Genomic DNA, 26,879 nt, shown 5'->3' with positions numbered 1-26,879 from the left:
GAGTTTGGTTGTGAACCAGGGCTTCTTGTTGTTATATCTCACCCTGGTGCGAGTTGGGATACAGCTGTCCTCATAGAAGCTGATATATATCATGTCACAGCATCTGTATATTCATCCAAACTGTTGGTGGCAGTCGTGAAAGATTCCCAGTATGTGCAGTCCAGGCACTCACAGTTTCTCCACTGTTTCACTGCTCCACTTCTTGGATCTCTGCACAAGAAGTTTAGAAAGTTTTCATTTCTGCCTGTATGCAGGAATCAGGTGAATTATGGCGCTTTTCCACCGCATGGTACCGGCTCCACTCGAACCGACTCTACTCGCCTTTTTTGGTTTTCCATTGGGCAAGTACCAGGTACCAGGTACCATATTACCTGGTACCTGGTACTTTTTTTGGTAGCACCTCCGTCGAGGTTCCAAGCGAGCTGAGGCGATACCAAAAGGTGACGTGAAAACACTGCAGACTACTGATTGGTCAGAGAATCGTCATCGCGACACAGGACATATATGCTAACGTTAGCTACCAGGTTAGCTTACCCTCTTGCGTTGCCTTGAGCAGCCAGAGAGCAGTCTGCTGTCTCGCTGCCTTCAGCCTCTTCTGAAATAACATCTGTTTCCTTGCTGTGACTAACAGCCACATACCGAGAATCAAGAACACCATCCCTTCGATATCCTCTATTGTTGCTGTGTGTGTCGCATTTCATGCGGCGTCGCTATGATGACCAGTTGTGGGGGGGCCTTATCAGGGCCTTACAATCAGCAGCTCAATTCACATTCTCAGCCAGAATATGATGGCTGGCCAAACAGTAGCGTATTAAGCATGATTTTTGCGGTTAAAAAAGTGGGGGGGGACACAAACGGGATTTTGAAAAGAGGGGGGACATGTCCCCCCCCCGTCCCCAGACTGTGATCCAGTGTTCCTCCTTCCTGGTCGGGCATTTGATGAATTGTTTGTATTTTGGGAGTTAGTGTTTTAAATTCCCTTAAATTCCCGAGGACAATAAGCAGGGAGTCCAGGTTCTCTCTCTCCAGTCCTAATATCTGATCAGCCAGTTGGTGCTGAGCCAACTTTTTAGTCGTCAGTCTCTCGGAACAGAAATGCTCTCATTTTAATCAATGCTGCTGTCTGCACCGGCTCCATACAAGCATGCATTTCAGCTCCGTCACACTAGTGATCTAACCCTAACCATTTTAATACCAGTATGTTGGTGTATTTTTTCTATGAATACTAGGAAAGGCATGGACTGGTGTTGAGCTATTTAAATTTCTCAAAAATGTATTTATAATTACATCATCCCATTCTGGTTTTAATGCACAGGCTGTTTTAAAATAAAGCTCTTCTCTATCCTTCTCTCCTCAACTTTCATGTTCTTTCTTTGTGGCAGGTCCCTTTTTAATCTCCCTATTGAATTTCAGGAGGATGTCAGCATTGGTGGTTCAGTGGTAGAATTCTCGCCTGCCACGCGGGAGGCCCGGGTTCGATTCCCGGCCAATGCAAGAATCCTTTTTGGGCAGTGGGGTGGCGTAGTGATACACGAGCCTTCCAAGATAGCTAAAGTTAGAAGGATGCAGCAACAGATTTTTTTCACTTTAGTATTTAGTGTATTTTGAGACATTTAGGCATTAAACACCACTGTATCTAAACTTCAGTTTAGCTGCTACTCAAAGCTAACCAGCTGGCAGGGTAACATTAGCTATACACCCTTCTTCTAAAACTTGCTTCCTACAGAATGTAAAAGTTGAATTTGAAGGTATTGGTAGCATGAAAACAGAGTCTCCAGACCCTAAAGTAAAGAAAAAAAAGAGTGTTTCCGCCCGGTTTCGAACCGGGGACCTTTCGCGTGTGAGGCGAACGTGATAACCACTACACTACGGAAACCAGATGGGTGGCTGAGCGGAAGCAAGAGCTTTATACTAACATGGGAAGGTGTGACGGTGTCCTTGTGACCTGAGCCCTTTGGTTTTGATTTTAGCCATCTAATAGGGGATTATGGCCCAATTCCAAACCAGCCCCTAACCCCTCACCCTATCCACTCCCCCTTCGTTTGTGCGTTCACATGGAGGGTTCGCCATATTAAGGGCTGTTCCAAACCAATTAGCAGGAGTCTACAAGTGGAGTGTAAAACCCTGCATTGATATAGACTTGAACGTCCACTAGCAGGAAGCACACCTGCAACAGGAGAATAGAGGAAACACCATTCAAATGTTAAGTTCCGTCTATCTACTTTGTCAAGTATTTTTGATCATTCACACACGTTTTCCTCACGCTGACTTTACAGCCTCAAACAAAATCACAGAATGTGTTGTGAAGTTTAAAACTAAAAAAAGGAGAATATCACTTTGTCCCTAAGGTTGCTTGACTTGTAGCAAACCCATAAATGTCTTTATGCATACATAAAAAAGTTTAATTCACTTAAGGTCATTCTCATGGTTTTGGATGTTATGTGTTAACAGTGACAGTTGCAACCTGTTAACCAGTTGAATTTGTGAGGTTGTATTGTGTAAAAGAAATTTAGATGGTGGCAGTTGTGAAAAAGTTGTACCTCCCCGTCGGGGAATCGAACCCCGGTCTCCCGCGTGACAGGCGGGGATACTCACCACTATACTAACGAGGATTGGTGCAGGAGGTTGCCAGGGGATGTGTCATGACATCAACAGATTCATTTTGAAATGCATACTTTCATATAATTGTTATCAATATTCTTTTCTCAATAACCTCTATACAACAGTTCTCCCAATGTCCCAGACAAGTTTTTGTGTTTATTGTTTGAAAAATGTTTGATACAACTGACTATGTACTGTACCCTATTTGTAAAAAAAACCAACACATTCGCTCTAAAAAAAAAACTAAACAAAAAATGAAATAATAATAATAATGATAATAACTTAATAAAAGCTTGAAAAAACAACTGTAACCAGTTACCAAATGATTGTAAGTTGGCCAAACTAAAGATGTGTATGTTTTTAAACATATTTAACCAGCTAAGTCCATAGAGGGGGGAGGGGTGGGTGGGTGGGTGGGGCTTACAGGCCCAGCGCGTGTTCACTTCAAATTCAATTCAATAATTCCACTAACGTTACTTAAATACCACAAGGTAATAACGTTACCTATCGTTAAGTTTATAGGGCAGACCATTATCAGGTTACTGTTTACAAATCCCGTTTGGCGAGTTTGGAGCTAATTGTGGAATGTTAAGTTTCACTTTAGTTTTCACAACAAGAGGCTCTGTCTCCCGTTGCTCATCTCTTAGCGACAGCTGCCCTCTAGAGGCCATCTCAGGAAGCTTTTCTTACTTCTGACTGACTGACTGCCTGCCTGACCTGTATATGCCTCTCGATGCCCCCGGCTGCACCGTAGGAAAACTATCAATACAGACTGCACAACATTATAATCATTAGGCTACATATTTATAATGTAACAAAATCTATGAATCATGCATTTTTGCCGTTCGAATAATATACTGTTGTGTTTATACACACATATGTTTTTATCTATTCTAAATGATCTCACATTTGTGACCCACCTCTGTGGTTTTGGCCCACAGTGATCAACAGGTCGCCAATCATGGACCAGCCATGTTGGGGCAGTACTTTTTGCTATCCAGGCAGCTGTTTTGCTCCATGAGTCCCAAACTGTGACAGAAAACCTGAATATTGGTTACTTCCGAGTGGTCAACCAAAGGAAAGTACCTTCAAGTGGAGAACATTGACTTTCACTCAAAAGTGACTATTAAACAGAAGAAGCTGGACACAACAATGTCAAAAGGGTATCCAACAGAGTATAAGGAAAAACAACTTGCTACTTGCTTAACTGAGATTTATGTTTTCCTTGGTGAGCTTAAAGTGGAGATGAAGCATTTGATAATATGACTCTGGTTCATTTTAATTTTACCTCAGACAAGACAGGACACTGCATTCAAGCCTGAAATTCACCTAGATTTGCTAGAAACTTTCACCACTAGGGTGCAGCCATCTTCCAGCAAGTTAGCTGGTGACGTCACGGGAATGGTTCGTCTCATCTGCAGTCAGAATGATGTACACATAGATGTGAGAGACTTGAGAGATACTCTCTCTCGCTCTTTCTCTCAGTGTCTGTCTTTAAGAGAGGGGCGTAAAGACGAGCAATTTATTAAAACATCTGTTGGGCAAAAATAAATCTGCAGAAATGCCAATGTTTGACCGTTTAGCTTGTAGTCCTCCATCTCCCGTGCTCCCATCTTCATCCACGGCTAGTACCAAAGCAGTAGATATGGCTAATAACGAATTATTAAGAATAGGCTAATAAATTTAAGTAATTGTTTAGATATGAATACAGGCCTATTGTAAAGATCTGGAAACTTTTGTCAGGTTGAAGTTGCAGCCACCATGAACCAGCCCACCTCGGTCTCTTCTACCACCAGTCCCAGCCAAGCCCAAACTTCCTTTATGCTAGCAGGTAGAGGGAGGATGACAGAGGAGATGGTGAACGAGTGCCACAGGGCTGTGGCAGTTTGTCAAAGGCCTGCACCCCTTATTAACAGTGGAATTGAAGGGCTTTAGGTAACAAATAATTAGTCTGTTATGTTGTTATGTTTGTAATAACTGTTATAAGTTATTGAAGCATTTAGTCCGATCACTTCACACAAGTTTACAGTAATTCAATCCTTTCTTTACTGTAGGGAGATGACCAACTCCAAATATACTGCTCCCTGCAGGAATGCTTTCAGTAACACTCTGATTCCTGCCTGGTATAATGTTGAGAAGGCCAATGTCATCGCAGAGCTGAAAAATGTGCCAAAGTTAGCCATTAAAACTGATGGGTGGACCCGTTTAAATCAGGACCACTACCTCAACGTTACTGCACATTACAAAAGCCAAGGCAGTGTGAAACAGAAGGTTCTTAAAACCAAAGCTGTTTACCGGGGACAAACAGGAGATGTAGTGGCAGAAGCGATCACAGAAATTCTGGAGGAATTTCACATAGATTTTGGCAAGATTGTAGCAATGACCGTCAACAATGCTGCCAATATGGATGTTGCCATAAAGAAAATCTGTGACAAGGTAAGTGTAACCAACAACGCCACCTAGGAAGTTTCACCCAAAGAAATGCCACATCCGTTTAATACCAACAGAGTCACAACACAGCTTCTTTAAATTGTAGTTGACAAATGAGGGAGCAGAGACGTGGTGTTCCAAGTTAAAAAGAAGGGAGTAACTGCTGCTAAAATTTCGAGGTGGCAGTTCCAAACAATTTATTTCAAATACAATTAATAAAGCCAGCCATTAATAGGTTTAAAAGTTTTAATAAACAACTTAAAAAAAAAGAGGTGCTTCCCACTCCTAAACATACCTCTAAACATACTAGTGGCAAACTAATTATTTTATTAGGCTGTGATTTTCTGGACCAGGTTACCTTAAGTTTTCACAAGAATAATTGAAAAAAAAACAGGTAAAAAATATTTTGGTAACTGGGACTAAATTGTGTGTATCTCTTGCTAAGATTTTATGATGTGGGTATGGTGTATTAGATTTCTATGTATTGATTAAAGTGTATTTTATTCAGGACTCTTGGAAAAGTAGCTCTTGGGCTAAAAGAGTCCCTAAAAAACAAAACAGCAGTGCATTATGGGGCATTTTAGTCTGTCCAGTAACATCGGGCAGCATACTCAGAAATTCTTCTATACCAAATCGACATACTATGTAATGGAAAACGAATGAATGACCCTAGTATGTGAATTTGTGGTATTTAGTGGTAGTGATTTTTAATGAACAGTTAAACAATGACAGTGATATAAATTTATCAATAAATTGATATTGGATCAGTAACATTCTACACCCCCTTTTTGAATCAAGCACTATGGACACCATCTGTCACTCAGCTGTCAGTTTACATGATTAACCATCCAACTAATTGTAAAGCTCGAGCTTGAGAGGAAGGTAACTGGAAAAAATTATAGATGACATCCCTAATTGCAAGACCCGGCAGTTGTACCAGTATCAGTTTCTGAACACCCCCCCCCCCCCCCCCCCATCCATAGTCTGTCAACACTGAGCAGTACACCTAATCCTCTTAGACATCATCATATTACAGTGGTGGTGATGATAAAGATGACGATGAAGATAAGTCTAATTCCCTCTTCTCCTTCTCTCTCCCCTCCCTTTTCCAAACTCCTGTTCCCTTCCCTTCACTCATTTCTTCATATGTGGACACACTGCTCAGTGCACACACAGGCAGATTGACAGCAAAATACAGACAGAAAAAAACAAAGATAAAACAGACAAAGAAACAAAGACTGAAAAAACAAATAGGCTGAAAGACCAGACAAATTGACAGACACTTTATCCAAAAAAGGACCCAAAGGTAAGAATTTCTGGCATTTCTTGTTAGCTAGCATGTCAATGTTACAATATCTCCTATATCAGTGTTCATCAGAAAAATATCTCAAGTATCTCTTGTTTGTTCGTTTTTTGGACGACATTCCCTCCCCTCCATTAGAAATGTTTAATGATTCTGTACAAATATGTATCTAACGCATTGCAACGTGTCAAAAAAAATGCATGGGCTTTTCTGGGGTTTTCTTGATTCCCAAAAAGGAATTTATAGTGCCTCTGATACTGATGATACACTGGCAATGTCTCCTTGTGTTCACACCACAAGCAACTTGAGAAAACAGTTACAAAATTGTAATTCAATTTTAATTTTTATGAGAGGAAAAGTTGGGAAGAATACCCCAAACTTTATATACTTGATAACTTTTACTCCTGTGGTCATAGAAATTAAATCGATCAATCAGCAGTCAATCATGAATTAACATTGCTACATGTCTCATTTAATCTACAACACTTTTGGCAATTCAGCTCACAGTCAATTAGCTCAAAACACACAATATAGCATGGCAATGTGGTTGCAACTAGTATTCTAAAGTGTAATATGCATCACTGGTTGGCAGTCATGGTCATGGGACTTAATTTGCATCAAATCCACACTTTAAATATGGTTTTAACATTTTATATTATGCTACATCCATGAACAATAAATACATTTACAAAAGAGTGGAAGTTAATGTGAGAAACTTGATTTGTCAGCAAATATACTGTCCCAACAGTTTTTTATTCTGCAATGAACTAACATGTTTGATAAGGACAGTACTCAGTGGACTATTTGTTCTGACATGGTAATCAGTTGCATTGTGTTTCTCCATATTTTACTCAAATGTTTATTTAACATGGAGGATGCATGCCATAATTTCTTCTAACAATCCTTCATTTTCCTCAACTTGTCCCCCTGACTGATATTGATACTTTACTTGCACTTGATGTCACAGCTCCTATCTGTGGCTGTTTTGTGTACTTTCTAATAATAATACCATGTGGTTTCATTTGAAGGAAGACATAAAGTGGTGCAATGGAAAGAAACCTGGAGTGGTAGATGAGGCCAGCAAGAGCAACTGGGCAACAAGCATATAGTCTAAACTCACTTTATGTACTGGCGGACTAGGAATCAGGGCTTAAGTAAAATCATTTGTTAATGTAGAGTATTTACTCGATTAATATTCAGGCCATTTTATGCCAAATTTTTCATCATTACAATTGAGCCTCAAACAAAATCCACTTCCTGAAGTGCTTTATTGTGAACTGAATTAAAACCAGCGCTGCGAGAAATGGCCACCATTACTCAAGCAACGATAGTATGTAGGAATTAGCTGTCTCAGACTGATGGGCATTATCAGTTTAATGGCTGACGTAGACTTGATTAGGACTCACACTGTGGTCATAAACAACAGACGCAGTCAGCAGTATCAGCAGCATAGTTAGAGTGGCCTCTACCAGCACATCCGTTGGAGAATAGGGGTGGTTTTCTCTTGGGTGGGTTCCCTGTTACTTAGAGCACCAGTGCACACTGCCACCAAACTGCACCATCATAAATCCTGTTGTCTTTTTGACAGTGACATCCATTTGAAGTGCTCACACCACATTTTGGGTGCTTTGACCAAAGAGAAGAGGGTTCAAATGTTTACAAAGGAAGCTCTAAGTTATGAAGATGAATGGCTAAATTTGCTAGTAAGCTAGCTGCCAGTCCACAGCCATCTTCCTGGGAAAAAGCAATTCACAAACCACAATTAACTAGTGAGGGATTATTAATTTGAATGTGACATTTTTGTTCCATTATGATATTTTATATTAGGTTATTCATGTTGTGCCAATGGAACTGGAGTGTGTCTTGTTGAGGGTAAATTAGATTTATGACCACACTCAACAATGCTAAAAGGGAGATACCACACTTTTTTAAGAATTAATATGTTACTCTCTCCCAATGTGAGAGTAAAACTTGAACCTGTAACTGTCGTCAGTGGAGTAATGGTACATTTTCAGGTTTACAACTGATAACACTACTATAGAATAAAGCTGTTTTGGGTTCAAAAACGCCACATAAAGAGTATGACTAGGCTTGACTAGTATGACTAGTAGGCTTAGCTAGCAAATTATGTTATTGTTATCACACACACACACACACATACATACACATGTAATAAGATGTCCTAGGAAAGTATGTCAGACCCTTGATAAGCCTGGTATAATCTGATAATTCATCTTCAGCCTGGTTCACAGTAAGTAGCTATGACAGCCTGTCTCATATACACTGCATAGGCACATGCACATGTACACACACACAATGTTACAGATACTCAGGTTTGGATGCTTGACAGTGTTGACGTTAAACCAGCAAGCTGCTGTCCATACAGGGTTTGTAGTTAAATCACAACTCCCCTAGTAATCATAGCTATCACCTTCTTGGAGGTTCATTGGAGAAGTGGCTGTGTGCAAATAATGGCTAAATATGTAACCGGGCTAGAAAAAGAGATACCTGAAAAAATTTGAATTTGTCCGATCAAGTACATTTGTTTCCGTAAACTGTCTTTAGTCTTTAGGAAGCTTGATAAGTCAGTCAGAGTCATTTCGTTTAATTTGAACAAACAGTTGTTTTTTGTCTTTGTTAACTAGCTAATCATCCAGCAAGGTAGCCTAAATTAGCTAACCAACTAATTTTAATAGGTAATAGACATGTAACATTAACTGTTGTGCTAATCAGATGTGTCAAAGGAAAAATTCACCCTATAAGAATTTAACAAAAAAAAACACACAAAAAAACAGCCACTGATGATGTACCTTGTATTCCTGGTTCCATTTTCCTGTTCAGTGGCTTATTTTTCTCATTCCTGTGGATAAGTGGCAAAATGTAAATGATGATGGTGATGTCATATCCAGATATTTCCAGCACAGTTACAATGAAGTTTATAGGAGAAAACTTTTCAACTATCTGATAACATCAAATGTGAACATCAGGTTTTGGTGTCAGTTGCTCACAATTTTGCACTGACGTTCAACAATCCTACAAGGAAAATCTATTGTAGAAGAGGCAGAGAGACCAATTTCTCCACCAACAGTAGCAGAAAATAGACCACAATGCAATGCAGCCAGAGGAACTGTTGTGTTTTGAGTAAGTGGTGCGACTCACTTTTTCTTGACTGGAAACTCTTGCTCTCTTGCCGTTACTATTGTTATCACTATCACAAACAAAACAGCACAGAAATAAGCATATCTGTTCCATACTGTTGAGATGGGCCTCTAACATGGCCATCAAAGGGCATGCCACGTAACCTGAAAGCCTTCCAAATGGACCTAGTCAAGTTCTCCAGTTTTGTTCTCTGTGTATTCCAGGCTCCCAGCAAGATGTCTGACCCTGTCCAGGAAGAAGAGGATCTACCTGCCAATCACACAGGTCAGAGGCATAGTTCAAAAAGATGTGTCATTAAAGGTACAATTAGTACATTTTTGACAGATTTACCATAATATATCTGCAGGAGTGGATAGGGTTTTTGTTTAGTGCCAGTGACTCAGTGATTACTTGGCCAGCTGCTGAGATTTCTGGCTTTCAGAACTCACTTTCTGGCCCGTTATCTGTTTTGGAACAAAAACTCCCTACCTTTTTGAGTTTTAAGTCTCTCACAATCCCTAAAATGGACATTTTATGTTGTTGTTGTTTTTTAGCTGTAAAAAGATCGCTCCATTAACTTCAGTATTTTGTATGTTTGTGCGCGCAGGTCCTAAAGGTGTAATTAATGACTGGCGAAGATTTAAGTTGGACAGTGTGGATCAGAGTGTACCTCAGAACAGGAGAGAGCTGCTCAGACAAATGTCCAGTCCACGAGACGACGATAAGGAGAGAGTCAACAGAAAGGTGGATGGACACACAGAGACATAAACAGACAGACACACACAAAGACGCACACACAGAAAAACAGACCATGGGCACACAGGCAGACAGAAACATAGACACAAAAACACACACAAACACATACAAGCACACAAACAAACAATCACAGACAAATACACAAACTCAGAAACACTCATGCACACACACATACATAGACACAGAAAAACTTGGACACACAAGCATACACCTAGATAAAGAGACAGAAACATAGACTCAAACAAACACACCCATATCGGCAAAAAATACACACATTCAAACATAGACACAACAAAACCACAGACACAGTAACACACAGACTTTTCTTTCAACTCTCACCTCTCCCTCTCCTCCAGATGAGCGTTCAGGAGTACGAATTGATCCAGGAGGAGGATGAACGTTGCTTGAAGCGCTACAGGAAACAGTGTATGCAGGATATGCACGAGCGCCTGAGTTTCGGTCCCAAGTACGAGGTGGTCCACGAGCTTGACAGCGGAGAGGCGTTCCTGGATGTGATAGAGAAGGAACACCGGATGACCGTGGTGGTAGTCCACATCTACGAGCATGGCGTCAAAGGTTAGGTTTTTTTATGATGTGTTGAGTTTCAGTCTGGCTCGCAGATATGTGTAACAACAATAATCAGTAAAGGAGTAGTTCACCAAAAAAAAGGAAAATTTGGTCATTATCTGCTCGCCCTCATGTCAGTTGAAACACTCGTTAAGTTTGAATTCCCCAAAATAACTGGAGTGAATGGAGACTGTTTCAAAAGGACCATAAAATTACTCCAAACAGCATAATCCAAGTGTTCTGAAGTGGGTCCAAAAGTCCAGTATTTACCTCATTATCTCTAATTACAGGTACAGTGCACTTGAACGACCCAATACAGTGGTAAATACAAATGGGAATGTCGAATTATACATACGGTACCCAAAATACCGAGATGTGACATTCTCACTCTTTGTTTAACTTTTAGATGTCACATGTACTATCTTTTAGCCAACACATTTTTTGAAATATCAATTACAAAACTGATGCAAATATTCTCCTCTTCATTCAGCCATTGCAGCACAAAGTAGCTCTGGATTTCTGACTAGAAAAGTACCTGAATACACGATGAGTTGTATTTACGACTGTAAAACTCGGAGGTACGAGCTGACAAGGAGCACATGAAGGCAGCAAGAGTCATCCATTAGATCGCTGTAGTGCGACCAGAGCTCCATGAGTGTGGAAAATCTTGAGATAATGAGGTAAATATTGGACTTTTGGACCCACAGTGCAATTGCTTGGCTTCAGAAGACTTGAATTATGCTGTTTGGAGTAATTTTATGGTCATCTTTGCCCTTTTTGGAACTCTAAAGAAACTGTCTCCATTCACTCCAGTTGTTTTAGAGATGGCTGCCATGGAGCAGCGCTAGCTCACCGTGTGTTATTTTGACATACGAACTTCACCAGCGTTTTAACTGAGATAATGACAACGTTATAATTTCTGGGTGAACTATTCCTTTAAAAATTTTTGGGAGATTGTCCCGTTGGTCAACTATTACATTAAGTGATGAGAACATAGCCACCAAAAACATCCATGTGTCCCTGGTAGATGGTTCGCTGCAGTGCTCTATGCTAACACTTAAGCATTCACTATGTTGAGTGATTGTTGTGATCACTCCTATGAAAACACTTCTTTCAACAATTGCATCTTGAAAAGTGACATATGATCTCTTCCTCTGTCAGGCTGTGAGCAGCTGAACTCGTGTCTGGACTGTCTGGCTACAGAGTATTCCAGTGTCAAGTTCTGCCGTATTGATGCTGTGGCCACAGGTGCTGCCGAGCGATTCTCCTCTGAGGTTAGATCTGTTGTTATTATTTTTTATCATTATTATTAAATCAGAATATAAGGTAAGATAAGAGAGATGAAACTTTAATGATCCCTGTGGGGAAATTGGGTAGTAGAAATAGCATTAGTAGTAGTAGTAGTTGTAGTAGTGGTAGTATTAGTAGTACTGTAGTAGTAGTGTTAGTAGTTGTTGTAGTAGTAGTAGAAGCACTGGTAGTGGTACTGATAGTAGCATTGCTAGTTGGTAGCATTAATAGCAATAGTAGCAGTAACAGTAGTGGCAGTAGCAGCAGAAGTACTGGTAGTAGTAGTGTTAGTGTAGTAGTATTGGTAATGCCGCAACTCTTATTTGTGGGCTTGTGGTTTGAGGGATCAAAGATAAAAGATATCTCAGTGAAATGAACCTGTTTCAGTTAAATATATTTCTTACTATGAATAACTGATGAAAGGCTAAAAGATACCTCGGAGAAGCTAAGTAATAAAATAAATCATATGACAAATGTGATTAGTCATAATTGATTAATTTCCTTGATTGACAGCTGGGTAAGAGCTGGTTTGTTCCCCTGCCTTGCTACATCTGTGAATCTCAACACATATTCAGTGTTGTTGGTTGTCACATGTTTTATTGTTATTGTTTATTTGTAATTTGTAATTTGATTCGATTATGGTGACAACATTTTCCTCAAGACATTCAAATCCTGCTCACCAGTGTTGGGCTCATGAGTCATTAATATTACTTGACTCATTGCTCCCTGGCAACAGTAATTTGTTACAATACATGTTACATTACTTTTCCATTACATCCCTTAAATTGGCAAATGGTTAGCTAGCTCATTGTGTGTATATGTCAATTGAAAGAATGACGACTATGAGGAAAACAAATCAGGAGATGGCGATGGAGGTGGGATATAGTTTTTGGATAACTCAGTAAATCAGCCTGATATTTAGAGGGGGTGATAACATAAGTAACAAGTTTTTTGGTTTGTAGCAGTAATATTACTGAAATTGAAATAGAAATTGTTTAAAAAAGTAATAATATTACTGTAACATGTTGCTGAGTGTTGCGTTACCACCCAACATTGGTGCATGTATGGTCATTTTCCAGTAACTATATTACACATTTAAATTTTTTTAAATAATCTGTTTAGTATAGAAAAAAAGGCTATTGTGATGCATTACAAGCAGATTATAAAACCATTAGAAGCATAAACAAACGTTTCTTTAAATACAATCATCAGACAAACATCAGAAAACTACATTCAATTTAATATCATGTCATTAACTGTACAGTTTCCCTATAAAGGATTCAACCCCCTACATCTTTTGCACAGTGTTTACTATATCATGCTCTGATTATAATAATTATAATGCATTCACAATGTGCTTATGATACCCTGTGGGCACTGCTTCAAATAAAGGGTCCCAAAAAAAGATCAGGAATTTTTTTGCAGCGAATAACAAAAGCCTAAAAGTCAATTTTGGTGGAATTCCTCTTTAAATCCCCTCAGGTTCTGCCTGCCATGCTGGTGTACAAGGCCGGTGAGCTACTGGGTAATTTCCTATCTGTCACCAAACACTTCAGTGAAGACTTCTTCGCGACGGATGTAGAGGCGTTCCTCAATGAGTTCGGCCTCCTACCTGAGAAGGAGTTCGCAGCATGCCATGATGACGAGGAGGAGGGAGGTGACGTGGAGTAGGAGGAGGGAGGAGAGGAGAGGGAAAAGGGAAAGGAGAGCAGATGAAAGCAGAGAGAAAGTGAGAGAAGAGGAAATAGAGAAAAAAGAAAGTGTAGACATACAGATTAACATAGAAGTTCATACAATAGTAAATTTATCAACCAGCACACACACACACACAAAACTCATTGTATTCAGATGCAATTAGGTATAAATCCCGTGGTCTGAGAAAGTCTGTACTGAAATACTGCTTGTCAGCAGCTCTCCAATAAATGTTGTCCATACCAAACTGCTCTCTTTCTGTGTCTGTCTTTAATATTGTACATGCTGAAAAAAAATCATTATGGTAAGAGATCTGATATACTTATAGCTGTCTAAATGGGGAAAATATGATTTCATATGCTTTCTGTGTGTTCAATAGGGATGTGAATCTCTTCTTTTCAACTTTATCGATATGAAGTAACTCCAGAATAATACATGATGGAAACTGCATACTTACACCACATATTTGGTGGCTAACTAAAGGTTAAACAAAGAGTGAAAATAGAGACATACAACAGTAATTACTTGTATAGACTGCCGAAAAGTAACAATAAAATACATAACTTTCCCCATGAATTCTTGACAGGCTTCCCATACTCTTTGCCACCTAAACATCAAATTTCAGCAACTCATGTATTGTGCTGCATTCAAGGCATTTGGGAAAGACAGTAAATGCGAACTTCCTACTTGAAAATACTGTTGGCTTCGGCTTTTAGGTAGTAAACACTACCTGAAAACTGAGATTTTGGCGATGGACCTTGATTTCTCCGACAAACTGAATTTTGCCAAGAAGGAAATGCCCAAAGTCAAGTGTAGGACATTTTCCTCTGTTTGCAATTTTGTTTTGTGACCACAATTCTTCTAATACTATGACAGGACGCTAGTATTCGCTGTTTGTGGTAGACAATGTAATGGTTGGTTTGCTGAAAAACATGTGTATCGCTGTACAGATGAACATAGACGTGTAATCATGTGTAATCAAATGTATCGCTCACTAAGCGCAAGTGAGTTAAATGTGAAAAGGCAGATCAAGAGCAACCAAAGTCTACAGAAACGTCAATCATGGCGTCTCTTGACAGCTTCAATCGAGTTCACAGGCGTGGACACTTCCTAGTAGGTGCTTTTAGCCTTAAAGTAATTTGGATGGCCATTCTATGAGGTGATCATCAGAGAAAACGTCGCGGTCAGATGTATCATTTTCTTGGGCCGTTCAGTTGCGTTCAGCTTGGAATCTCAATTTCCCGACATCACCTGAAGGCAGCAACAGTCGGTAGAAGGAAGGGGCGAATCCATGTTTGTAGTCCACTCTGCTGCGGCTAATTTGACAGTGGTACTAGAGATTACAGCAGTACACTGATTTCTTTCTTTGGTCGTGATTTCGGGGATTCACCGAGATTAATCAAATTATTTTCAAATTTTAAACATATTAAAGCGGAGGAAGATGCAGGATGACGCACGCTACCTCAAACGGTAGGACGGAACTTTATAATTTTAGTGAAGTTAGGATTATTAACTCTAATCTTTTTTTTAGGAAAAAAAAGATTATAATGCATCCTACAACACAATAATAAAAGTACCAGTATCGATGCATCAGCTGTGTAGACATTTAACAGCCACCTAGGCATGATTTGGAGGTTCCAAATTCTGGTTCTCTTGTATGGAGAGAACCATACGCCGAACTTTGGTCTAGCGTATGGCAATTTAATGTTTTGTTTCTCATCAGAAAATGTTAGTAACTTTACCTTATAGAAAACGAACCTTCTATGAATCATGCGGGTCCTCCCTTCAATTCGGCACACATATAATCAACCACGCAGTACTCAGTTCAATAAAATCTCACGTTTTACAATTGGTTCGCTTTTTACTCCACAATCTTTCCACCAAAATCACACCCTCGTGAGAGACAGCGAGCAGTGCGAACCAATTCAAAAAGGTATACATTTATTGAAATACAGTGCTGGTTGGTGAATCATTGGAATGCCGAATTTACCAGAAGACCATAAAGATTCGTAAAGGGTCTTAAGTTATCTTCTACCATGTATGTAGTTTGCCAATAAGCAAGGCAGCATTAACCTGCCACATTTTTTGAATGGAGTGTGGCATGACATGTTCTCCATACAAGAGAACGGAACGTATTTGGGTTATAGCTAACCTAGCAAACGCCAACGATAGACACTGTTAATGCTAAAACTAGCTAGCTTTTGTGAAACAACGACAGCTCAACTAGCTAACTAACGAACTAGCTAGCTGGTTATATATTCAAGGAGTTCAAATTACGCTAAGATAGCTAGTTATTCAGCACCGAATGGCAACATCCTAGCCTGTGCTAGCCAGCCAGCTAATTAGCAAAGCTTTATGGGTGCTGCTGGTCGGGGCGTGTCAGCTGCAGTTGTCCAGTTGATTCCCTTTGACATTATGGATAGCATTATTTTGTTGTGTGTGTGAATTTCTACGGCCCTTTATCTCTATCTCCTTTCTTCCAAGTGTGTAGTAGTAATAATGGTAAATGCCAGGTATGGGAGGCCTAGTGATTTAGTATAGTGTGAGTGTCCTGTATTGGAAAGGTGACAGGTCAAAGTGTTCTTGAGAAAGGCATTGACCCCCTACCTGCTCACTCAATGTGTCTCTCTGAATAGGAGCATCAGCCATATGCCTAACTGTTAGGCCTATATAGCATTCATCCAAATTCAGAGCTTCCAAAGTGCTTTAAAAAAAAAAAAAAAGGGATGAAAACAAAGACTAAATATGTAGTGTTATTTGCTAAACCCTCTAACCCCCTCAACCCCCAAGCAAAGTGAAGGCGGGCAGCTTGGATGTCCATCCCACGGAGAAGGCCCTGGTGGTCCAGTATGAGGTGGAAGCCTCTATACTGGGAGAGACTGGAGACCACATGCTGGGGGAACGCAAGGAGGGCCAAAAGATGTGAGTGTGCTCTTTCTCTCACTCAGTCCTCCCCTTCTTTTCTCTGGCCTCTCGCTCCATCGTTTTCCTTTATCTCTGGGGAGAGACTGTATAGTCCAATTTGAACTAGATTCGTTAACTTATGTATGTGTGATTGGTATGCTAAAAAGGTATGGACTAGTGTCACGTCCACTGTGATTACACAAATTCTGCTGTATCAGCTGATCCTCAAAAAGTCTCAATTGTAGTTATTAGAGGTCTTTTTCACTGTGTAATGACAGGTTTCTTTGCACTGCACCTCCACTCTTAGATTAATACAGAACAGGGTAAAAACTACAGTAACTACAAAAATAACTACAAAACTACAATATGCAAAACGGTTTTGTTTTTTTCTTGTATCTGCTTTGTAACACTTTACTAAACACTTAATGTCCCTCAACAATTAATTTCCTGCTGTCCTTTTTCTTATTCTGTCTATTTATAGTTTCAGAACTTTCATTTTCAGTCAGAAATAGGCTAGTAGTTTTAGGCTAAATAGTTTTCTATACTTTTGGTTTTTGAAGTGGTCTTAAAAAGTCTTAAATTTGGCTCCATAAAACCTGCAGATACGCTACAGCCTCCATTAGGCTATTTGAGCTAGTAGCCTACATGTGTTGGGACAATCTGTTAGCCCCTTATTACCTTATGGAGATGTCACTTCTAACTGGATTGCTATTAGCAGATAAACTAAGGTAATAGATTATTTACTTTACTAAAATTGCGGACATGGTAGATACATACTGGATAAAATAAACTAAATCTTCTTATGCTTTTTACTGTTTCCTGTAGAACATCACGTCTTCATCTTTATCTCTTTGTCTTTATAGCACAACCAGTTCAGTTTCAGGGCCTAACACCTCGGCTTTATTTTTTATACCTGTGCAAAGCTGTGGAGGAGGATAAAGTCATCCATCCTTTGTATTTTTCTCTTCTTTTCTCCTCCCCCCCTTCTCTTCCTCCCTTCCAGTATCCGCGTGAAAAGTCTCTCTCCCAGTACAGATGTGGGAGCGCTGGCCAGGAAGATAGTGGAGGAGTGTAAACTCATCTCTCCGTCCCGACTGCCCCAGGTGGAGCAGCTCCTCTACTACCTCCAGAACAGGAAACCGACCCCGGCGGAGGGCAAGGGTCAGTCACGTCACAATAACATGACGACGCGTGACAGGTGATCTGTAAAAGTGAAGTGCCGTGTTCATTTATTCGTGTTTGTGTTTGTGTGTGCCGCCAGTGGAGAGGAAAGAGAAAAGAGTGGTGAAACCCAGAGAGCTTACACCGTTTGAAGGAATGGAGGTAACAACACAGAACACTGCATCACTTGTGTGCATGGTTGTTTATTCATTTTCATTTGATTTCCTTTTTAGTTTGATCTCAGTCAGTTTTCAGACAGCCTGCACTAAGTTTCATTTTGTATTTTCTATCAACGTACAGCTTTAGTTCAGCTTTTTTTTTTGTATCAGCTGTTGTAATTGTAGTTTCAATGGTCATGTGTTAGTGGCACTTATTTTGTGTGAGCTTGTCTTTGGATGAGCATAATATTTATAAACATAGCATTAATATACTGTACATATTATAATCTATCTCCGATCTATGCTGTGATCTATTTAACTCAAAGTGTTGAAAGACTGAAACAGGAAAGCGTGAATGGTCGTGTTTATTGTTACCTAGAATTTTTTCATGCATAGTTTTAGTCTGTAATAGCCTTTCTCTTGTGTGTGTGTGTGTGTGTGTGTGTGTGTAGTTAAACGAGGAGGCCAGTATAACCAGAGTCGATGAGTATGTTGAGTTGCTGTATGAAGGCGTCCCGGAGAAGATCAGAGGCTCGGCCCTCATTCTGCAGCTCGCCCGTAACCCAGATAACCTGGAGGAGCTGCTGCACAACGGTACGAGCTGAATCCCTGGCAGGAGGACACAGATGGGCAGAAGTTGTGTTTATTGTTGGGCAGCATGGGTGTAGGGATACTGGAGAGCTGATTACTACCTGGATAAGACCTTAACTGGCATATGTGCCATTTCAAATATACATAAATAAATCGTGTTGGGTGCAGGAATGTAACATTGTACACAATTCACTTTTAAAGTAGGGAACCCACTGTACTCTTCTCAGTTGTCTGACAATCTGTGTATATGTGTGTGTGTGTGTGTGTGTGTGTGTGTATAGAGACAATTCTAGGCGCTCTAGCCAGGGTTTTGAGGGAGGACTGGAAACAGAGTGTGGAACTGGCTACCATCATCATCTACATCTTCTTCTGCTTCTCCAGGTAACACTCACACTCTCACACACACACACACACCCACACACACAAAGGCTTCGCTGTCCTTTTAATATGACATCCTGTTCTATCCCCTCTCCCCTAGTTTCTCCCAGTTTCACGGCGTGGTGAGTCACTATAAGATAGGAGCCTTGTGCATGAGCGTGGTGGAGCACGAGCTGAAGAGGTACGACGTGTGGCGGGAGGAGCTGCGCAAGAAGAACAAGGCTTATATCCTTTTATCTCCTCTCTTTTCTTTTTATTCACTCCTGTCCTGTGCTTCAGCGGTCAGTTATTCTCTACCCTCCTCCCATTCATTCGTTCTTACATTCTGTCTGTGCACCCTTAACCCTCTCGCTGTGTACGCGAGTCAGAGCCAGAGAACGGCTCCCTGAGAAGAGACCAGGAAAAAGCCCTCAGGAAGTACCGCGGCCTTCTGGGTAAACAGGAGCAGCTGCTCAGAGGTAGGCGGGGGCTTTCAGGCTTCAGAATGCCAGGGGCTGGTGTGGGTTCTTCACTGTGATGTGGGTGCAATGTTGATGTGTCAGTTAAATCCCCATAAGCACATTAAACTACTTCAACTACAATGAATGAGTGTTTTTTGGGTGGCTGCTTTATTTTATACATCATGATGTAACCAAAGAAAAAGTTTAGTGGCACTACTGGGGGAAAAAGATGCAATGTGACCAAAGGTTCCTCTCTACTCTCTCATTTTCTCCATCTGCCTTCTCTTTCGCTTGTCCTCTGTTTTATCATCTATTTCTCTCTCTCTCTCTCTCTCTCCCAGTGTCTCTCTACCTCCTGCTGAACCTCGCCGAGGACACGCGGACGGAGCTGAAGATGAGGAACAAGAACATCGTGGGCCTGCTCGTCAAGGTGCTCGACCGGGACGACGAGGAGCTGCTGGTCCTGGTGGTCTCCTTCCTGAAGAAGCTCTCCATCTTCCTGGAGAACAAGAACGACATGGTGAGCCGGGGGGGGGGGGGGTGCAGCGAAGGAGGGAAGACTTCTGTATTTGTATGCGTTTAGTTTCACTGAGAATGAAAGCAACATTTAACACAGCATCCAATTTTGTTTTTTGTTGTAATTATTTGTTCTAATCTGGTATATATCCTAGTTTCATTAGTTTGAGCTAATCAAATTCTCTGTTGTGTGATTGGCAGGCGGAGGTGGATACTGTGGGGCGATTGGCCCGTCTGGTACCATGTGACCATGAAGACCTGTTGAACCTGACGCTGCGTCTGCTGCTCAACCTCTCTTTCGACTCTGGACTCAGAGGCAAGATGGTGGAAGTCGGGCTGTTACCCAAGCTTACTGCCTTACTAGGTAACGGAAATGTACACACCAGCATATACTATGTATTTCTAATGCTATGTTCACATTGAGGCCTAAAATAATCCATATCGTTTAGAATCATAGGTTGTTAGTCAACCGCAATGGCAAACTGTTTGGTCATTTCCTCTCATTTGAGTTTGGTAAACAAGAGGTTCAGTCTAGAGCTGCAACGATTAATCGATTAGTTGTCAACTATTAAATTAATCGCCAACTATTTTGATAATCGATTAATCGGTTTGAGTCATTTTTTAAGAAAAATAAGTCAAAGTTCTCTGATTCCAGCTTCTTAAATGTGAATATTTTCTGGTTTCTTTCCTCCTCTATGACAGTAAACTGAATATCTTTGGGTTGTGGACAAAACAAGACATTTGAGGACGTCATCTTGGGCTTTGGGAAACACTGATCCACATTTTTCACCATTTTCTGACATTTTATAGACCAAACAACTAATCGATTAATCGAGAAAATAATCCACAGATTAATCGACAACGAAAATAATCGTTAGTTGCAGCCCTAGTTCAGTCTGTATGCACTGATACAATACGAAATGATCTGTTAAACAGTATCGTGTAACTCATTATTTTCAATATTTCAAACTGTCTAAAAGCTGTAAATCCATTCAGTAATATTCTATGTAAAAGTGAATAGTGTGATGATGTGGATTTGTTTCAAATGTAGGTTACTGTGACACAGTAAACTGTCTTGTCTTTAGCCCTAGTCTCTTACTTTCTACACACTCTGAGTTGTAGCTTGAGAAGAGTCAGTTCAGTTAAACTGAGCCATAGGTTGATGTTAATTTCTCTGTTTGTGTTTGTTTATTGTCATGTAGGTGATGAGAACAACCGTCAGGTAGCCATGTGTATCCTGTATCACATCAGCGTCGATGACCGCTTCAAGTCCATGTTTGCTTACACTGATTGTATCCCTCAGGTACTTCAACAACCACTGAAACTCACTTTAAACCAAGTAAAGGAATATGACGTTTAATGTTAAATTGACACTCCTAAAGTAGGAGATGAAATTGTGTGTGTGTGTGTGTGTGTGTCTAGCTGATGCAAATGCTGTATGAGCATGGTGAAGAGAAGATCGATGCTGAGCTCATCTCCATCTGCATCAACCTGGGTGCCAACAAGAGGAACGCTCAGCTCATGTGTGAAGGTATGGGTGTGTGTGCCTGCCTGTGTTGGTGTGTGCTCATGCAGGTATTTGTGCTCATGCATGTGTTCAAACTAAAGAAAGTAAATCGAAAACTTTGTGGACTCACAATGTTTGTTTGAGCTCTCATATCCAAATGAGCTGCATTTCATAGTAGTACGCAAATCTGTCTGTGATTACAGGAATAACATGAGTTCTATTCTCTCTCTCTCTCTCTCTCTCTCTCTCTCTCTGGCTCGCTCTGTGTCTAGGTAATGGGTTGAAGATGTTAATGAAACGAGCTCTGAAGATGAAGGATTGCCTGCTGATGAAGATGATCCGAAACATCTCTCAGCATGACGGACCCACCAAACCACTCTTTATAGTTAGTAATCAAACCAAATAAGCAATTCCACCCACCAAACCCCTTTTCATAGACAGTTATGAAAAGTTTCAAATAACTTATCAATGCTACTAACTAGGGCAACTGATACCAATTATTGATCCAATCCATTTCTTTTGCAGATTAATACTAAACTTGATTTGTGTGCTGCTTTTCAAAGTTACAAAGGTCCTTACAGTGGGAAAATGGAAAAAAAAAAAAAAAAACGTTGAAAATATTAAATAAATCTGTGAATATGCAATCCTACAAATATAAAGTAACAGTAAAACCAGTACGAAATGTTATGTTTGTTTGTGGCTTGTCTTCTGGGTTTGATTTTCTGACAAAATAGCGTGTCCCAGATGTTGGACTTTCCCACCAGCACCTGAACGCAGCATAATGGTTATGACTAAAGTGTTTATGATAAGATGATTTGGTAATATATGTTTGTTAATATTGTTATTATTATTAGTAGTAGTAGTAGTAACTGTAGTAGTATCTTGTGTTTCAGTGGAGATTTTTCGTGTCCCATGGCCTAAATGCTGTTTTTCCTTCCTTAAATCATCCTTTTTCTCCTCAACCCCACCTTCTTTCCCCCTCTCTCTCTCTCTATCCATCTCTCTATCAGGACTACGTCGGTGACTTGGCAGCTCAGATCAGTGCGGAGGAAGAGGAAGAGTTCGTTGTGGAGTGTCTGGGAACGCTGGCCAACCTCACCATCCCCGACCTGGACTGGGAGTTGGTGCTGAAAGAGTACAACCTGGTTCCCTACCTCAAAGACAGACTCAAACCAAGTAAGACTGGTCCCTGGTGTTTGAATTAGACTTGTGCTGTAATAAATCTGTAGCTGAAAGACAAGCTAAAACTGTCTAAAAACTACTTAAAGGAAACATTTTTCTTATACAAGTTTCATCTAATCAAGTCTGTCTTTTTACTGTGTGTGTGTGTGTCAGGCTCAGCAGAGGATGACCTCATCCTAGAGGTGGTGATAATGATCGGAACTGTTTCCATGGATGACGCCTGTGCCGCCATGCTGGCCAAATCTGGCATCATTCCTGCCATCATAGAGCTACTAAACGGTAACACACATACACACACCCTTTCTGTTGTTCAACATGGCTGTGTGTGTACGATTTCCTCATGAATACACTGAATATGAAAAGTCTACACACACTTTCATGTTTTGTAGTTTTTATTGCCTTGAGGCCTGAAATAAATTTAGGTATTTCTGGGGCTCAAATCTCTCGATAAAGTCCTTACGATAAAGTCCTTACGATGAAGTCCGTGTGTTCTGTGTTTCTTGCATGCAGCCCAACAGGAGGACGATGAGTTTGTGTGTCAGATCGTCTACGTCTTCTACCAGATGGTATTTCACCAGGCCACGCGCGATGTCATCATCAAAGACACCCGTATCCTTCCCACAGTGCACGCCGTTCAACCCCCGGTTCACTCTTGGTGAAGATGGGGAAGAATATAAACATTGCCTAAGCACTGAATGAATTATGTAAATGTAGGAGACTGCTTTATGTACATGGCCCATTAAAACCACTAATTAAAAAGTTTTATCCAGAAATTAGAATGCATAGATCATTTAAACATGCATACCGGTATGTCTATTACATTTGTAATAACACAATATTTCAGTCTTTTGAACAAACTGTTAGAACACCTTTCATTCCCAAGGTTCTACAAACATATATGCCTTTATCACCCTCTCTCTCTAACACACTCTCACTAACACACTAACACACAGTCTCTAAACATGCCTTAACCTAGGGTTCGACTGATAGGGGCGAATACTGATATTTTAAATCAATGGTGCCGATAGCAGATATTTTTTGCCGATATACAAAATCTTTACATTTGAAAATGGCAAGTAGCCAGTGTTTCCCTCAGTTGTGTTCTTGTCAGGGTGGAAAAGCCTCTGAAACAGCATTCAGAGCATCACGGGACACTAAAAACTCTCCATCGAAAGTTAGACTAATGAAATTCTTTTAGGGTGAGCAGCAGGTTTTACAGACTGATGAGTAAAATCCTCCCAATATAAAAATATAAAATTCCAATATATAAACTCGCTCTCTCGTCACCTCACTGCCGCAGTAACGTGCCAAAGTCTTTTAACTTTCCAAACCTGGGTCAGTGTTGTGTGTTTCCGCTATTTCCCTAACCCTCTCCCCCCCCCAGAAGCTCCAGCCTACCTGATAGATCTGATGCACGACAAGAACGCCGAGATCAGGAAGGTCTGCGACAACACACTCGATATTATCGCTGTAAGTAACACATGCACACACGCATATACACTGATAACAATAATCATCCTGATAATACATAAGCAAATGCAAGGGAGGGAGTGTGTAAGTGTGTTTGATGATATCTCATTTGGTCACATGCTGCAGATCATCATTTTGTTATATGTTGTATTATTCACCATAACATACCACCTCGGTGTCAGTAAAGTTTAATGCCCTCTTTCCTTCCTTCCTTTCTTTTTTCCCCCTCTTCCAGGAGTACGACGAGGAGTGGGGGAGGAAGATCCAGTCGGAGAAGTTCCGTTTCCATAACAACCAGTGGTTGGAGATGGTGGAGAGTCGCCAAGCCGACGAGGCCGAACCGTATCTCTATGACAACGACAACGACCGGACCGACCTGTTCTACAGTGCAGGTACACACACACACACACACAGCACTAGTACACAGTAGAGGTCTTTGCGTACACAGCCCTTTCCCCAAAGCAACTTCACTAAAGTTGACTGAAAAGTTTAAAAGCATTCTGTTTAAAAGCATTTCTGTGTACTATATGTATGTACTGTGTGTCTCTCTAGACGGTATAACTCCAGCTGATGGTTCAGTCAGTCCAGATTTCTTCGGTGACCTGCAGCCTCAGAACGGAGACTCGCATCATGCCGGGTGAGTTTACCACACGCCAGAAAACCTGATTTAAAAAAAAGAACCAGTCTTTTTTCAGTTGAGCCCGGCTCTCATTCAGCCGCTTTTGTTTTCCAGAGACTGCGGCGACGTCTTCGACCAGACCAGCTCATCGCCGGGACGACCAGCCACTGCCTATGGCTTCAGACCGGATGAGCAACCCTACTATCAGTATACATAGACACACACACACACACACACACACATCCTTTATTTGGTATATGCTTTAGGACATTCTGTTGACTTACATACATTCCCCAATCCCTAGCCTAACGCATACTGCATGTCCATTGCTATTGCCTATAGGTCTATTTTCCACTGCTAGAATCACATTATGTTATGGCTGATGACATCACATAACATTCCCGTACTTACTAGTGGTTATAGATAGTGGTTATAAGATAGTGGTTATAAAGGCTGTTATAGCTGTAGAGGTAATGGAGCACCTGGAGAGTAAGCAGAGTTTTGTCTAATATCGCGTAGCATTAATATTCAGCTCCAGGAAATAAAAAAATAAAAACGCATTACTCAAGGCTTTAAAAAACATAGGAATGTATCATAGAGAGGAAATCACAACATTAGCAAATTAGTTTTTTCTGTTTTCTGTTCAGTTTTTCTGAAAAACAAGGAAAGAAACACCGAGTTCTTAATTCAATTTCTTTCAAGTTTGCCTGTTATCTCATGAGCAATATTATCTTCTAAAGTGCAATCATGATTAAAAACCGATGCCAGGGCGAGCTAACCCTAACCCACTTCACTGTTCGCGAGTCACGATTATCTTGGCCGCGAACCAGCAGATAAGTAGAGGGAAAAAAAAGTAGTCAATCATCAGGTTTACTTATACGAGATACGAGCCAAACGGAAAACTTTCACAAAGACGAAAAGGCTCAATTTGTGCTTCTGTGTTAGTCTCTGTCATGTTAGTCTAAACACTGCAGTTTTTAAAGTAATTATGAAGTCAAATACAGTTCCATACAGTCACCTGTCAGTACCATGCACTATGGTGTACAGAGAACTAATTATGTCTTCCTATTACCAACTGGCTCCAATCGTCCATTGGTCGCAAAATGATCTAAGGAATGTGAAAAGACAAAACATTTCTAATACGATAATATATGTTTCTAACTTTTTGCATCATGTTTTTTCTTGCGTATGATGATGCATATTTGCAGCCGCTAGCATTCCACTCATAAATAATCATCGTGTAGCGTCAGATGTATGCTTGCATGCCAGTGTCGGGGGTTTGAGAACCACCCATTTAACTCATTTAACACTTTTTAACCTGCTAACCCACTAAACATGTACAGTTCCACACGTCACATCTGTTTTACCATGCACTACGATGTACAGATAGTAATAATGACTCTCTAATGTCTATCAGAGCCATAGATAGAGTGTGTCCATATGGGCGCCATGTTAGTTGACTGTAAGCTGTTGGCTGTAAATCCAGTCCCCTCAGCCATGGAGCAGGAATGTGGAGCTAACATGGCTGCCAGTGAAAACAGCAATAGCCAAACTGGGCCTGCCTGTGGCTCTGATGGCTTTGGTGCCCACCAGTCAAAGCACTGGAAATAGTCCAACGTTGCTGGCGTCAAACCATAGCAGTATTACATCTAACCACTAGAATTGTCAGATTTTCTTTTTTTGTTGTTGTTTTTTTTAGAAATGGAAAAACGTAATTCATAAAAAAAGGTTCTTAGATTGGCTCAACATTGGCGTTTGAAATGAAGGAAGAGAAGAACCTCCAGTCTTCCATTCAGCCATGTTTTCTTTGAGGCTGAAGTTGTACAGTTTAACCCATAACCCTATAGATCGGGGCTATTGGTGGTGAAAATTTTGATTTTTGTCCTGTGTAAATCCAAGTCAACGTGTCCTACAGAAACCTTATGTTAGTAGAAGACTGTGTGGATGTACTGGGCAGCTCCAAGGTGTGAATGTGTGTAAATGTATGAATGTGAAGCAGGGCAGGATAACTTGTTTTGTGCCAATGAATAACATTAGCATGTTTATCATAATGGGTGGGAGGGGTATTTGCGGGGCACAATACTGTATTATTTATAGGCTTATTTGCACTGTAGTTGAAGTTTGATGCATAGTTTTGTTTTTTTATCATAAGTTATTGTTTCGTTAAGTTTACCGA

At 40.5% G+C, this 26,879-nt stretch overlaps 2 protein-coding genes and 3 non-coding genes across 6 annotated transcripts; 3 read left to right on the top strand and 2 right to left on the bottom strand.

The window, feature by feature from the left end:
- Positions 1 to 1,423: 1,423 nt before the first annotated feature.
- trnag-gcc (transfer RNA glycine (anticodon GCC)) lies at positions 1,424 to 1,494 on the top strand. Its single transcript has one exon. It is a non-coding gene; the product is annotated as a tRNA-Gly (tRNA).
- A 309-nt stretch (positions 1,495 to 1,803) lies between these two features.
- Positions 1,804 to 1,876, bottom strand: trnav-cac (transfer RNA valine (anticodon CAC)). The gene has a single exon. It is a non-coding gene; the product is annotated as a tRNA-Val (tRNA).
- A 664-nt stretch (positions 1,877 to 2,540) lies between these two features.
- On the bottom strand, positions 2,541 to 2,612 carry trnad-guc (transfer RNA aspartic acid (anticodon GUC)). Its single transcript has one exon. It is a non-coding gene; the product is annotated as a tRNA-Asp (tRNA).
- Positions 2,613 to 6,197: 3,585 nt separating this feature from the next.
- On the top strand, positions 6,198 to 14,014 carry LOC139658474 (phosducin-like). The gene is made up of 6 exons (XM_071536607.1): positions 6,198 to 6,337; positions 9,697 to 9,757; positions 10,080 to 10,216; positions 10,585 to 10,804; positions 11,957 to 12,069; positions 13,568 to 14,014. The coding sequence occupies exons 2-6, from the start codon at positions 9,709 to 9,711 to the stop codon at positions 13,754 to 13,756; spliced, it is 708 nt and encodes a 235-aa protein (XP_071392708.1). The 5' UTR covers positions 6,198 to 6,337; positions 9,697 to 9,708; the 3' UTR covers positions 13,757 to 14,014.
- A 1,092-nt stretch (positions 14,015 to 15,106) lies between these two features.
- LOC139658469 (kinesin-associated protein 3-like) lies at positions 15,107 to 24,946 on the top strand. Of its 2 annotated transcripts, none has more exons than XM_071536603.1 (20): positions 15,107 to 15,247; positions 16,568 to 16,699; positions 17,685 to 17,842; positions 17,943 to 18,004; positions 18,453 to 18,594; positions 18,873 to 18,972; positions 19,070 to 19,194; positions 19,329 to 19,427; positions 19,751 to 19,929; positions 20,127 to 20,289; positions 21,128 to 21,228; positions 21,348 to 21,456; positions 21,705 to 21,817; positions 22,443 to 22,608; positions 22,768 to 22,893; positions 23,125 to 23,223; positions 23,999 to 24,084; positions 24,320 to 24,476; positions 24,637 to 24,721; positions 24,818 to 24,946. In XM_071536603.1, the coding sequence occupies exons 1-20, from the start codon at positions 15,219 to 15,221 to the stop codon at positions 24,918 to 24,920; spliced, it is 2,334 nt and encodes a 777-aa protein (XP_071392704.1). In that variant the 5' UTR covers positions 15,107 to 15,218; the 3' UTR covers positions 24,921 to 24,946. The 2 variants fall into 2 exon arrangements, with proteins under 2 accessions (XP_071392704.1, XP_071392705.1); XM_071536604.1 differs by having other exon boundaries at positions 17,685 to 17,836; positions 24,848 to 24,920.
- Positions 24,947 to 26,879: the final 1,933 nt, after the last annotated feature.

The sequence above is a fragment of the Centroberyx affinis genome, unplaced genomic scaffold (genome assembly GCF_046629955.1).
Source record: "Centroberyx affinis isolate AG114_WGS23_722 - 3 ecotype Tasmania unplaced genomic scaffold, CSIRO-AGI_Caff_v1 ptg002918l_1, whole genome shotgun sequence".
Classification (NCBI taxonomy): domain Eukaryota; kingdom Metazoa; phylum Chordata; class Actinopteri; order Beryciformes; family Berycidae; genus Centroberyx; species Centroberyx affinis.
This window is presented reverse-complemented; position numbering and strand designations above follow the sequence as displayed.